Genomic DNA, 14,949 nt, shown 5'->3' on the forward strand with positions numbered 1-14,949 from the left:
AGGCTTTTGATTTGTTTGAATGACGTGAAATATTAATAAAATGACAAGAACAACAAATCTTCTTGAAATAAAAGGAAAAGCTTAAGTATTACTTGAAATTGTAAATAGTTTGTCATGATTAATACAAATCTAACGCCATGAAGATTAGGTTTGAGGTGTGAAACTCGAGTCTTTGAGTTGAATCATAATGTTAAAAGCCTATATTTAATGAAGCAAATTTGATTAACTTAAGCCTGTTCATGAGATTGTTTTACAGGCAATAAACAAGTATACATTGCATCAAAGAGCAAGCATATTCTCCGGAGAAGACTCGTCCATAAATAGATTACAAAAAAGTGGTAGATTCCAAATTACAAACCATTCGAATCCAACTTTAGGGTCGCCTTGGAAACTTTGAGAAATCTGGACGTCTATGTTGCACATAGGCGGTCTTCCCCTCGTTCCCTTCTTCAGTTCCATAAAAGATCAGTGTGGCATTTCCACCAAGTTCCTGGAGAAAAATAGAGGTAATGAAACGATTTTCGGATTAAACAGTTAAAAACAGGGGTGTTTATGATTTGATCCGGTACCTGAAGTCCAGCATGGCCGTCATCAACTGCATTAAGAGATGATTTGAGCACTCTGATTGCTGTTGGACTATTTCTTAGGATCTCTCTGCACCATTTAATTGTTTCTTGCTCTAATTTCTCTAGCTGGATCAAATGCCATGACAATTAACCTTTATCCATTTGAGGGAACGGACGATGGATCAAAGTACAAAATGAGGACTTTGGTGAGTAGATTGAAAAAGGGTGAGGGACAAACAACTCACCGGCACAACAGCATTCACAAGCCCCATTTTCTCTGCCTCGGAGGCAGTGTAAAACCTGGCAAGAAACCACATTTCGCGTGCCTTTTTAGGTCCAACCAGTTTAATCGTTTCCAGATCAAATACACTGTTCACATTGCATGCAAGATGTATGTTACTCAGACTCGTCTATTACATGTAACCGGCATGGCTATGTTCAATATTTCTTCGGGTTTTACATGTATTTTGAGGATCTTAAAAAGGTCATATCTCATATCGCTTTTCAATATGTGCCAGTCTTAAGAGCCAAACACGTATACCTCAAGAAAAATGAAGAAACCATGCACTATCATCCAAAGAGACATAGGGATCTAGCACCAGCACTATCATCCAAAGAAGAAACCACAAAAATCAACCTATGTTAGTAGGACGTGAGAGTAAGTGTCGGATACAGATATGTATTCGACACATTATGGTCAGATTTTTCTAAGTTTCTCCGCATATTTAAAGATTCCTTGGAGGCATTGCCCTCATATCCATGAATCAAACAAACACAGGTACTTCAAGAAAAAAAAAAGATTAATCAACCAAGTTGGTGCAACAGAAAGGGTCTTCCTTGAGAGCCCTTTTTAAATGAAATAACAAAACATATGATATGTAAGCACCTTGGGACCAGTTTGACCAAAAATAGCATTGTCTCCAGCAATGGTCAGATCACAAACCATATGTAACACATGTCCTCCTCCAACAGCATAACCAGCAACCTGGTTTATAAGATTGACAGCAATTTAAAGACTGAAACCAAACCGGAAAAGCACGATGCAGTAAGGAATAAAAGAGATTACCATCGCGATCACTGGCTTCAGAAGTCGCCTAATTTGAACCTGCAATTAGACAAATATCAAGAAAGATAAAAGGAGCTAAAACTAGTACAACAGGGAGGGAAAATGTAAGGTATTGCCTGGTTATTCATAGGGTAGAAGACTAAACATTTTTCGAGCTCATAGAAATTTACATACTGCTACTAAATACTACAACTAAATATACATTTGAAGAGCTTTTCAAACTGGGACAACCTGTCAAAGCATTTTCCCTTTGGAGTTGAAACATGAAACTCAGCTCAGAGCAAATTCAGGACAAATATATGTGAAATTGTACCTGAAGATCTAAGACATTAAGGCGGCCAAAATGTTCAAAATCAGCATAACCATCAGCTTTTCGCAACTTCTGGTCACCACCGCTACAGAAAGCCTTGGTTCCCTATAGCAACAGATTATGAATTATGGTCAACATAAAAAAATACCAATAATTTATGGAAAAATTGAAATTTGGGTATTAGTGTATTACCTTCCCAGTGAGAATTATGACTCCAATTGAACTATCATCCCTGGCATCATTAAACGCACGTATAAGCTCCTTAATCGTCTGCGGACGGAAAGCATTTCTTCTCTCCGGTCTATTTATTGTAATCTGAAAAAAAAAGAAGCAAAAGCAACGAAAATAAATTAAGCTTCTTCTTCTTTCTTTCTTTTTTCAGAATCAACAATACCCAGTTAAGTTATCAATGAAGGTGAAGCTTAATTGACCTTTGCAATGCCTTCGCCGACAGCCTTTTCATAAATAATATCGGTGAACTCTTTGTCATACTCATCGCAAGCGGATTTCCACTCAACCTCATGGCTTGCAACTTCACCATGGATTCTATGATAGCTATCATCCATGAAAGCATTACACAGCCCGATAGAACCACCGCTCGAACCGGAATTCGAGCCTGAACTGATCGGCAACAGGAGATGGTTGGAGATGGTTGCAATCCTTCTCGTTACGGCGTTGAGGTCCTTGTCTGAAATCTTGGCCATTGTAATGCAGGATGGTTTTAGTCTTTTTTATTTTATTGGGTTGGTGGAGAGTAGGCAGAAGTGAGACCGGGGAGGAGGGATGGCGTTAGCGAGCGGCCACCGTAGATGTGATTGAGATTTCATACGCTTTTGTTGAGAAATCAGATAAGATAAGATGAAAAGATGTTTTTTACGAACGTTGTTCGCTATGCAAGCCGCTGCGTTTTATGGATTGGCGGGGGTTTATTGAAACGCGCCGTTCATGCTCTCAACCAGGGGTCTATCGAACGAGTCAATTACAAGTTAAATAGTGTTCGACTTGATTTAATATTATTTATTTCATATTTAATTAGATTTGATACTTGATAGGTTTGATAAATTTTTATTTGATTTGTGTTTATTAAAAATATTGTTACTTAACTCATTACTCATTAAGTTTGTTAACAAATTTATCTTCTTTTTTAAATGAGTCTGATATTTCGAATGAAATCATCTCTTTTATCTGTATGGCTTTCTAATATGCTCTAAACAAGCGTCGTTTGAGAATTTTCGTTGCATTGGTTTTGATTGGACGTCTTAGGTGGTATTATAAACTAGTTAGTCATTGATATTGATCACGTGTATCGATACGTGATTGATAGAGCTTGTGCCAAGTTATGTTCGTAAGTGTTAGGGGTGCCCGACACGTGGTTGCCGTTAGTTGTTGGGTTCGCTTTGCATGTGTATAGTCCACCAATAACCGTGTAGGGCGGTCTAAGGGTAGCTCTTATGGTAATTAGAGAAGTTCTAGTCAAATGTGTCTGGTATTTCGTTTGAGATTCTCCTTTTTTTTGTCAATATGGTTTTTTATAACGCTTTGTACATGCATTGTTTGAGAGTTGTCGTGACATTGGTTTTGATTGGACGTCCCAAGTAGTGTTATAAATTAGCTAGTCATCGATATCGATCACGTGTATCAATACATGGTTGATGAAGCTCGTGCGCAGATTATGTTCGTAAGCGTATAAGGTGCCCGACAAGTGACCGTCATTAGTTGCTCGTGATATTCGTCTTACATGTGTATAGTCCGTCTAGACAAGGGATACGCATGGCTAGGGATTCACAGGTAGTAACAATGTAAAATTTAATAATATTATATAATCAGCTATTCGAAGGAAATTACAGATAAAGAAAAGGTAAGAGACGACGATCGATCTCCTATCGTCCATCTGTCGGCACCCTAATTACTCATCTTGTTTGTTTTATCCCGTTGGTTGATTGATTTTGTTAGCCTGCCTGCTTAAATTGTACATGAATTGTTTGTTTAATTGTGTATATAAATTCATAACTTATTGTTGACAATCCACCGAAAAGGTGGAAAACATATCCACCGAAAGCACCAAAATTGATTGTCAAAAATTAGGCGCAGGAAATGTTGAATTTTGAAGTGGTAAAATCACAAACCTTAGTCCCTAGACTTTAGAGTATTTATAAGATTAGTCTTTAAGCTTCAACTATAAATACCTTAGCTCATTTAACTTCAAAATCATCCCAAATCATTCTAGTTTTCTCCCAATACTAGAGAATTTAGAGAGTTTCTTGAGAGTTGTTTTCTTCTTTTTATCAAGAGAGAATTATCATTGTTTTCTCCTTGGTAGATCGAGAGAGGTTGTAATTCCTATTTTCTCATAGTGAAATTTTTCTACCGTTGCTCGTAGTTTTTACGCTATATTATTTAGGAGTTTTCCACGTAAATTTTGTGTCTTCTTTATCTTATTTTTATTTTCTCAAATTATTAGTTACGATTTTGCTCTATCCGATAGACGTCTTCCGCAACAATTTATATTCGAGCCAGATTTGAGTGTGTAATATCTGCTTATTGTCTTTGTGGTTGCCACCAAAAGGTAGATCCTCTAACATAAGAAAATAAGAAGGTATTACTTATTCTTTGAAGGTTCCAGAGAACTATTCATGATAGTGAAATAGTGGGAGCTATCCGTAATAGAAGCTATAGCAACAAAATTTGATACTGAAAAATTCAATGGAAGAAATTTCTCACTGTGGAAATTGAAGATGAGGTCTTCCTGAGGAAAGACGGTTGTCTAGCAGCTATCAGTAAAAGGCCAGTAGATTTCACAGATGACAACAAATGGAAGGGATTGCATTGGCAAACTTTCATCTGACATTAACAGATGAAGTATTGTCAAGCATTGAGGAGGAGAAGACATCTAAGGAGATATGAGATCATCTCACCAAATTGTACGAGGACACGTCGTTGCACAATAAAATTTTATTTAAGAGGAAATTGTACACTCTCCGGATGTCAGAATCTACTTCAGTGACGGAGCACTTAAACACACTGAACACGTTATTTTCTCAGCTTACATCCTTAAGATGTTCAATAGAGAACAAGAACGTGCTGAACTTCAACTTCAAAGTCTACCAGATTCGTATGAACAACTCATCATCAACTTGATAAATAGTAATATCACCAGTCTAGTCTTTGATGACGTTGCAGCTGCTGTTCTACAAGAAGAAAATCGGTGCAAGAACAAGGCAGACAGACAAGTAAATCTACAACAAGCAGAAGCGTTGACAATGATGAGAGGGAGATCAACAGAACGTTACCAAAGCAGCAGTCATAAACATGGTAGATCGAAGTCGAGGAGCAAGAAGAATTTAAAGTGCTACAACTGTGGAAAGAATGGTCACTTGAAGAAGGATTATTGGAGTCTAAATAAAAACTCCAATCCACAAGGCAATACCGCAAACACTTCAGATGATGGAGATGTTCTATGCTGTGAAGCGACAACCACCGTGGAAGGCAGAAAAAGATTTGCAGATATTTGGCTCATTGATTCGGGAGCAACATATCACATGACCTCAAGAAGAGAATGGTTCCATCATTATGAACCTGTCTCAGGAGGATCTGTGTATAGTTGCAATGATCATGCCTTAGAGATGTTGGCTTGGGAACCATCAAATTGAAGATGTATGATGGAATAATTAAAGTTGTTCGATATGTGTGGCACGTGAAACGCCTGAAGAAAAATTTATTATCCTATGGATTGTTGGATAATAATGCAAGCATATTGAAACACGGAAAGGAATCATGAAGGTGTTCCGTGGAGCGCTTGTGGTGTTGAAAGGCGAAAGATAGCACAAACTTGTACATCCTGAAGGGAGAAACTTTGCTAGAAGCAGAAGCCTCTATTGCCTCATGTAGTTCAGATTCTACAATGCTATGGCATCAAAAACTTGGACACATGTCATAACAAGGAATGAAAGTCATTGTGGAGCAAAGGCTACTTCTAGGCTTAACAAAAGTATCACTTACTTTGTGTGAGCATTACATAACAAGTAAGCAGCACCGATTGAAATTCAACACATCAAATTCTAGAGGCAAAAGTGTTCTAGAATTGGTTCACTCTGACATATGGCAAGCACCAGCTACATCCCTAGGCGGAGCAAAATACTTTTTCTCATTTATTGATGACTACTCCAGGAGATGTTGGGTGTACCCTATTAAGAAGAAGTCAGATGTGTTTTCAACTTTCAAAAACTTCAAAGCGTGGGTGGAACTTGATTCTGGAAATAAGATCAAGTGTTTCAGAACATATAATATAGGAGAATACACAAACGAAGAATTTGATGACTTTTGCATGAAAGAAGGCATCAAAAGACAGTTCACAGTGGCGAACACTCCTCAACAAAATGGAGTGACAGAGCGGATGAACAGAACCTTGTTAGAGAAAACAAGAGCAATGTTGAGGGATGCATGCCTAGAAAAATCATTCTGGGCAGAAGCAGTCAATACCGCCTGTTATTTGGTGAATCGATCTCCATCAACTGCAATAGAGCTGAAGACACTAATGGAGATGTGGACTGGTAAACCAACTGATTATTCAAACCTCCATGTATTTGGAAGTATTGTGTACGTGATGTACAACTCCCAAGAAATTTCAAAGCTAGATCCAAAATCCAGGAAATGCAAATTCTTGGGGTATGATGATGGTGTAAATGGGTATCGCTTGTGGGATCTCACTGTCCGTAAAGTGATCATCAGCAGGGATGTTATCTTTGTAGAAGATAAACTACAAAGAAAATAAGACGATGATAGCGCTGAAAAGTCAGAGACTACTCAGATACATGTGGAAAAAGAATATGTACAAGGAGATTCTTCTGAAGCAGAACCAACACATGATGAACAAGAACCATAGAATTCTAAAGCTCCAATAACTCGCCAATCAGATAGTGTGAGAAGACGTCCCAATTGACACTCAGATTATGTTATAGAAGGAAATATTGCATACTGCCTTTTAACAGATGATGGTGAGCCATCAACATATCAAGAGGCAATAAATAGCTCAGATGCTTCACTGTGGATGATGGCGATGCAAGAAGAAATTGAAGCCCTTCATAAAAATAATACATGGGACCTTGTGCCACTATCACAAGGAATGAAGCCAATTGGTAACAAATGGGTCTTCAAAATTAAGCGAAATAGTGACGATCAAGTTGAAAGGTATCGTGCAAAACTGGTGGTCAAAGGATATGCTCAGAAAGAATATATTGATTTCAATGAAATCTTTTCTCCTGTGGTTCGACTAACAACAGTTCAAGTAGTTTTGGCAATGTGTGCTACATTGAATTTACATCTAGAGCAGCTAATGTTAAAACAGCTTTTCTTCATGGAAATCTTGAAGAAGAGATTTACATGTTCTAGCCTGAAGGTTTTGAAGAAAAAGAAAAGAAGAACTTGGTTTGCAGGTTGAACAAATCTCTGTACGGTCTAAAGCAGGCGCCGAGGTGTTTATTTCAAGAGGCCTGGTGATAAAGATTTTGTTATTTTCTGTTGTATGTGGATGACATGTTGGTTGCAGGACCCAACAAAGATCATATTGAAGAATTGAAGGCACAACTGGCTAGGGAATTTGAAATGAAGACTTGGGATCAGCAAACAAGATTCTAGGGATGCAAATTCACCGAGACAGAAGTAATATGAAGATTTGGCTTTCACAAAAGAATTACTTGAAGAAGATCTTGTCACGATTCAGCATGCAAGATTGTAAGTCAATTTCTACCCCTTCCTATTAACTTCAAATTATCCTCCAGTATGAGTCCTAGCAGTGAAGAAGAGATGATGAAGATGTCTCGAGTGTCGTATACATCGGCAGTGGGAAGTTTAATGTTCGCTATGATATGCACAAGACCAGACATTACACAAGCCGTGAGAGTGGTTAGTCGGTACATGGCGAATCAGGCAAAGAGCATTGGAATACAGTAAAGAGGATCTTGAGATACATCAAATGGACCTCAAATGTTGCATTATGTTACGGAGGATCAAACTTACTAATCAATGGGTATGTAGATTCTGATTATGTAGAGGATTTGGATAAAAGCAAATATACTACATGATATGTGTTCAAAGTTGCTGGTGGAGCTGTAAGTTGGGTTTCAAAATTGCAGTCAGTTGTGGCTACGTCCACAACAGAGGCAGAATATGTAGCAGCTACACAAGCCAATAAAGAAACAATCGGTTGAAAATGCTATTGGAGGAGCTTGGGCACAATCAAGAGTATGTATCTCTGTTTTGTGACAGTCAAAGCGCCTTGCATCTAGCAAGGAGTCCAACATTTAATTCAAGGATAAAACACATACGAGTTCAATACCATTTCATTCATGAAAAGGTGGAAGAATGGACGGTAGATATGCAGAAGATTCATACCAAAGACAACATAGCATATTTCATGACGAAGGCGATCAATGTTGATAAATTTACTTGGTGTCGATCCTCTTGTGGCCTATCAGAAACGTAAGCAACATAAATGTACAAGGTAGAAAGAATGGTGTGAAGATATGATTGTTCCAATTAAATCTTCAAGTGGGAGATTGTTGACAATCCACCGAAAAGGTGGAAAAAATATCCACCGAAAGCACAAAATTGATTTTAAAAAATTAGGCGCAAGAAATGTTGAATTTTGAAGTGGTAAAATCACAAACCTTAGTCCCTAGACTTTAGGGTATTTATAAGATTAGTCCTTAAGCTTCAACTATAAATACCCTAACTCATTTAGCTTCAAAATTATCCCAAATTATTCTAGCTTTCTCCCAATACTAGAGAATTTAGAGAGTTTCTTGTGAGTTGTTTTCTCCTTTTTATCAAGAGAGAATTATCATTGTTTTTTTCTTGGTAGATCGAGAGAGATTGTAATTCCTATTTTCTCATAGTGAAATTCTTCTACCGTTGCCCGTAGTTTTTACTCTATATTATTTAGGAGTTTTCCACGTAAATTTTGTGTCTTCTTTATCTTATTTTTATTTTCTCAAATTATTAGTTGCGATTTTGCTCTATCCGATAGACGTCTTCTGCAACACTTGTCAGATTCAGAGAACAAATCATGTCATCTAATGAAAGAGCTGGTTGCCGATCCCCCCGCTCGCTTATAGTTCATGGTTCCCATCTTCGGTATATATTGATAGTTATTGTTTGTAATAGCTTGTTGCTTTTGATAAATAATTTGTTTCTAAGAAGATAATATGCTAATCTGAGCTTCATACTTGTTTGTTGTGTGATTCTTTGTCAATGCGTGACTACATTTGTTTGCTTTATTAGATACAGATTTTTGCATGTTCAGTTTAGTTTAACGTTATGTTTGTGCCCTGTAATCTTTCAAGTGAATGTTAAATCTTAAATCCGCCTCCCAAAAAACAAAAACAATACATCTCTATATATTATATTGATTTATTGATGAACTGAACATTTAGTGGATAATGCATTTGTGTAATATGCCTTAATGAACAATACAGTCTTGTACTCCAGTATTGGACTCTAAATGATAACATGCTTGTATAATCTTTCATAGGGGGGCTGGGAACTAGTGTGATCCCATCTAAGAAAAATGCCTATAAACTAGGATGAGGCCTAAATATACACTCTATACTGAATAAAACGAATGGTGTGAGGGGTCAGGAGAACCATGCCGACCACACAAGTGAATACACCAGATGAATTATCGAAGACTAAAAGTTCAGCACGCATCATGATCAGATTGGACTCTATTATTTGCTGGCTTGCCAATCTGTAAACAACCGATTGGAGGGACAGTAGGGGTGGTCAGCTCTCCGAAAGTTTGCCAACAGAATGGATCGTAGAGGTGGTAACGTTCCTGCAGGGGCTTTAGTTCAATGGCAGTTAAGGTTACACCTATACATGGAAGGCTATCGCTGCAGGCGAAGTGAACTGGTTTTACTGTATATGTTCCTCTTATTTTTTCATAGGTGATTCCTGATAGAGCGACTGCAGCTGTTTCATTCGAACATGTCCTTTTATCACAGTAGAATTGATCGATCACAATCGGAAGTTGGACCTCAGAAACTTGAATATTTGAGAACAGAACCCCCTGAACAGAGCCAGATCCACCCTGCAGATGTGATTCGAGATTATAAGAAAAGTTACTAGCAACCTAGAGTTGTAAAAATAACTTGGAGTGTTAGGAACTCAGATTATGGAAAATTGAAATGTATTGAGAATGGAAGTGAAATTCAAAAGAGTAATTCTGTGTATATAAGAATAAAAAAACCCAGAAATAAGCAAAATTGTTTTGATGACATTTTTAAAATATAAAGGAATAAGATGCCTTTTATATTGGATTAGTGAAGATCATATCGGCAAAAGAGATCATGCTTTGCATATATGTATGTTTTTTCACCACACATGAATTTGAGGTTACAAGTAGCTAGTAATATATTGTCTAAAGCCAGTTTTTTTGTTAAGTATGGTTAAAGTACAGAGTTTTAGGTGCATTTAATTAAAATCCAGTTCAGCTCATTTACTCAAACAATGTTCTGATGGCTATATTTTAAACTTGATGGGTTTTTAATTGTTGGGGGGAGGGGTGAAGTTTGTATTAGTTACCTGCCATGTCTTTATTCTGACACCGTTCATTGTGTTACGCATAATGATATCTCGGACAGTGATGTTTGAGACACAGGCTTTGGTATTATCCTTTCCTAAGCTTCCAATGCTGATTCCATGCCCTGGTCCACAGTTCACATTGTGAATGTATACATTTGAGCATCCTGTTTGTATGGAAACACAGTCATCCCCTGCAACAATTATTAGATTTTTTAGAGCTCAGGTTAGCGTAAACACAAAAATAGATACCTTTTATGTTCTTTGTCATTTAGCTCTGTTTTCAGATCTAATTCAGTTAAGCATTTGTCGGAAGCATTAGATCTATGAGGGCCTCTTATTATCTTATTAATTAATGAGAACCTGTTTTTAAGTAGAAGTAGACAAGATGCTAGGGGATCAAAACAAAAAGTTCTAGCTGTTAGTAAAGACAAGACATGGAAAACTTGAGTGAATGAAACAAATATGTATTCTCTGTCTCTGGTTCAACCCTAATCCTATTTTGGGTGGTTGTCGCCACTCCATTCTTCTGAATATGACACGTCAAGTGACCAGTGACTGTAACTCTTGAAGTTTGGATATTGCTGGCATGCACTTGTCAAATTATTATTGGTGATGAAGAATGTGTGGAATAAAATTGTGAGCAGGATAAGATTTGTGATATGCTTCTTTCAGGATCCCATCAGAGATACCTCAATTCAGAACCTTTTCTATGATACTGTCAGTTGTTCACAAGGTTTTATCTTAAGTCTTTATCCTCATTGTTGACTCACAGGTCTTACTCCTTTCTTTGTCATGGCTGAAGCGCAACCTTTGATCTCTGTGGTTTAACTGAATGTGGTATGGCAACAATAACTATATACTAGCAAGATAATTTAAATAATTACCGCAGGCAAGATCACTGCTGTGAATTAGCACATCATTGGAGTTTTGTAGATGGATGCCATCTGTGTTAGGACTGTCCCCAGGAGACGAGACGGTAATATCATGCACCACAATTCCCATGCAGTTATCAAACTTGAGATGGCATTGAGGACTATTTTGAATTGTTATGCCTGTGACTGTCGCGTTAAAACTCCCGTAAAACCTTAGTGCCTGTACAACGGAAGGTAAGAAAATGTCAGGACTGCATAGTCATGGAATATGGTTGGTTTTTTTCAAAGTTCCAAGTGCTTCTTACAGTTGGTTTGATGCTCGGCATTTTTCCACTGAGTTCATTTCTGACCTGTCAATGCAGTTATGGGAGAAATGTGATTAGTTTACAGACAATCACCATAAAATTTCAGGTGCAAGTAGAAACTGAATTAGGTAACTACCGGCATCGGAGGCCTTTCTTGAACTGTGCTGTTTAACGGAATTATGAGTTTCCATTCATCATCGTATGGATCTCATATGGGGCATCTTGCCACCACCCTGAGCCTCTTCCATCAATGATACCTTTTCCTTGAATCGTTATACCTTTTAGCTTTGAGAACTCGAGCCACTGTAAAATGCCTTTACCCCAGGGTCGAGAGTCAGTTGGAGCAATAATTGTGCCATCCAGCTGAGAGAAAAAAAAATCAGCATCAGGATTGATCAAGCATCAATTTTTATACTACTATGGCAATCACAAACTGCTGCAGGTACTTCATTTCACTTGGCAGTTGGCATCAAGCTGCTATTATTATTTATCTTTCCAATTTTATTTGACAGTGCTACCTGCATGTCATTGACTCAGTTGTCCAACAAAGCAGGAGAAATGAAGATCTCACATGGTTTTACCTGAAATACAATGTTTGCTTGACAGTATGGACCAGAAAATGAAATGGGTCCTACAAGGAACACGGATTTGGATGGAACAACAACAGTTGATGCCTCCACCTTACATGCAGCTGCCCATGCATCTTGAAATGCCTGCTTTGCACCATAGTAAGTCAGCTCGGAGGCTAAGATCATATTAACTAAAGGCAAATAATTACAGTTGAGTGTTGGTTAACTGCTGCTATAGTGATTATTGCATACCAACAGCGGCTAAACTGCCTAAAGAGAATCATTCTTCATATTGGCATGGCCCCACTTGTGTTAGTTTTGCTCTCTCTTCTTTCTACCACATATTTTACTAACTTTTCTTTGTTTCCACATGAACTTTTTGTGCATTTCATATGACTATATTCTAACCAATCAGTTCTTCTTTGCCAACTTTTTTTAAAAAACTTTTATGGTATTACCCCCTCTTTCTTTTTTCTAAAAGAAATAAAAAGCTTTATTTTTTCACCTACATACTCCTAGTTATTTTCGAATAATTTTTATTTATTTATATGCAAGTGCATGAGATGCATTTTGAACTATAATAACTTGCCTTAAATCAAACTTTCATGACCAAAACAATGCATAGAAAATAAATAGTATGAGAACTTTGGAATGCCTTCCCCTTCATATACAAGTGATGAATGAATCAACATAGAGCTTATTTTTGTTTGATTTAGTTGGGGAATAAATAGTGTCTTTGGCCATATTCCTAAAGTAATGTCAAATGCTTAGTCTTAAGCAACACATTGAACATTTGTGTTGAGCATTATAAATGAGAAGAAGTCGACATCCTGACCTTAGTATCATCAGTTTCCCCGTCGCCTTTAGCGCCAAAATTGAGGACGTTGAATACGGTAGACTGCTGTCCATAGCCGTAACCTTTGTGAGGTGGAGGGACTGAAGGGGTGACTTCTTCTTTAGGCTTAGGAGACGGGGTAGCTTTGTGGGAGTGAGGAGGAGGCTTAGGCTTTGATCCTCCGTTGTGGTAATTGCGATGTCCGTGACCATGACTCGATCCTTTCTTCTTAGATAGCGATGCAGTAGCATACCTGCTCTGCCTCCAATGCTTGCCTCTTCTTGCAATGCAAGTTTCAATACTAGAACACCATACGAGTAATGCAATTAAAACCATGAATGTGAAGCTTCTGAAGCTAATTCCACCCATTGTTTTCTTTTCTTCCCGCTTTTCGTGAGAAACAGAGAAGAAACAGAGAATGAGAGAGAGAAACAGAGGGAGACTTATGCTTTGAGAGCCAAAATATGGTTGGTGTTTAAATAGGGAGAGGATTCCAAAGCAACGAGGACTACTCAGACATAAAGCAAAACTTTCAAAAGAAAATGCTTTGGTAATCCTTTGTATTTATGTTTCATTCCTTCTTCCCTCTCTTTTCTTTATATCAGTATTGATTATCTTATTTTTCCATAATATAAAAAAATAATCTATCTATTTATCCTTTGCCTATTTGATATTTTCATTTTTGGTTGTTGATAAAATAGCATATGAGATGTGACTATTAACAGAAGTGTACACTTCCCGGTCCATTTTTATCCGTTTTAATTAAATTTAGAAAAATTCATGTTGTTTTGAAAATTAACCATTGGATGCGACTAGTAACAGATATATGTCCTGTTCCATTCCCTTTGAACCTTTTCGTTTCAACCTTTCTGCTATATCTTGCAAAATGGTGATTCGTTGGTTAAATATTCGATTGTTTCATTATGTTTACATCAATTTTTTACAAGTTATTCTAATGTTTATTACATCATTTTTATAATTTTTTATAAACCAATTATATAAATTTCAGCATCATATATATTAATACCATATGATTATACAGCATCCATAATTGTTAAATTAAAAAAGGGATCAAATTGGGGTTACTGTTGCATCGGCAGCCGGTTATTTTATTTAATACAGATTTCCTCATTGGGTTATAATAATTTAATATGTACGTAAGAATATATTTTTAATGTAAAAGAAGGCCAAAAGGGGACACGGGAGCGGGTCTATTTGTATGTGAGGACTGATTTTGACAGCTCTTCAATATCACATGCAACGTTCACGGGCTTCACTTTTCTCATTCCTCTTTTCCTCTTTTTTATGTTGAAAAAAAAGAAGAAATTCTTTAATTTTATATTTGCTTCCACTTTTTCTTTTGTTTTTTGTTATTAAATATTTTAAGGTCCGCTAATTAAATTCTAATTTTTTAAAATATATTTGATAATTCGTATTTAATATTTACGTTTAGATGTGAATAAAATAATATTATTTTAAGAAAAAGGTCTCACCAAGTACGACAATGAGCAGGTTAATGAAACATAAATAAATTTTCTCTCAACTGCATCTAACTGTCTAATGGTCTCACCTGACGAGTTTTGTTTTATTTTATTCAAATTCTGAATATACAGAAATTATTATTTATTTACAAAAACCCTAAATCCAAGTTAAACATCACTTGACAAAAATTATTGAAAGACCATCGATTTTAAAATATATATAATACAAAATGTTATGAAATAAAGAAAGCTTTATACAAAGTCACATGTTTAATTATTTGAAGGAATTAAAATGAAGAACAATGGAAGAATTGTTTGAGTGTGATATTTTAGTTTGTTTAATGATCTTCACATAAAAGAATATT

At 36.7% G+C, this 14,949-nt stretch overlaps 1 protein-coding gene, 1 long non-coding RNA gene and 1 pseudogene across 2 annotated transcripts; 1 reads left to right on the forward strand and 2 right to left on the reverse strand.

The window, feature by feature from the left end:
* Nucleotides 1-204: 204 nt before the first annotated feature.
* Nucleotides 205-2,801, reverse strand: LOC120215274 (1,4-dihydroxy-2-naphthoyl-CoA synthase, peroxisomal). Its single transcript, XM_039212997.1, has 9 exons — nt 2,684-2,801; nt 2,374-2,648; nt 2,135-2,257; nt 1,946-2,047; nt 1,633-1,671; nt 1,436-1,551; nt 812-935; nt 570-692; nt 205-490 (listed from the first exon to the last, which is right to left on the reverse strand). Exons 2-9 carry the CDS (start codon nt 2,644-2,646, stop codon nt 374-376), a joined length of 1,017 nt encoding a protein of 338 aa, XP_039068928.1. The 5' UTR covers nt 2,647-2,648; nt 2,684-2,801; the 3' UTR covers nt 205-373.
* A 6,601-nt stretch (nt 2,802-9,402) lies between these two features.
* LOC120215272 lies at nt 9,403-13,571 on the reverse strand (annotated as a pseudogene).
* LOC120215276 lies at nt 10,636-10,974 on the forward strand. The gene is made up of 2 exons (XR_005524926.1): nt 10,636-10,785; nt 10,818-10,974. It is a non-coding gene; the product is annotated as an uncharacterized LOC120215276 (long non-coding RNA).
* Nucleotides 13,572-14,949: the final 1,378 nt, after the last annotated feature.

The sequence above is a fragment of the Hibiscus syriacus genome, unplaced genomic scaffold (assembly GCF_006381635.1).
Source record: "Hibiscus syriacus cultivar Baekdansim isolate YM2019G1 unplaced genomic scaffold, ASM638163v2 tig00110114_pilon, whole genome shotgun sequence".
Lineage (NCBI taxonomy): Eukaryota > Viridiplantae > Streptophyta > Magnoliopsida > Malvales > Malvaceae > Hibiscus > Hibiscus syriacus.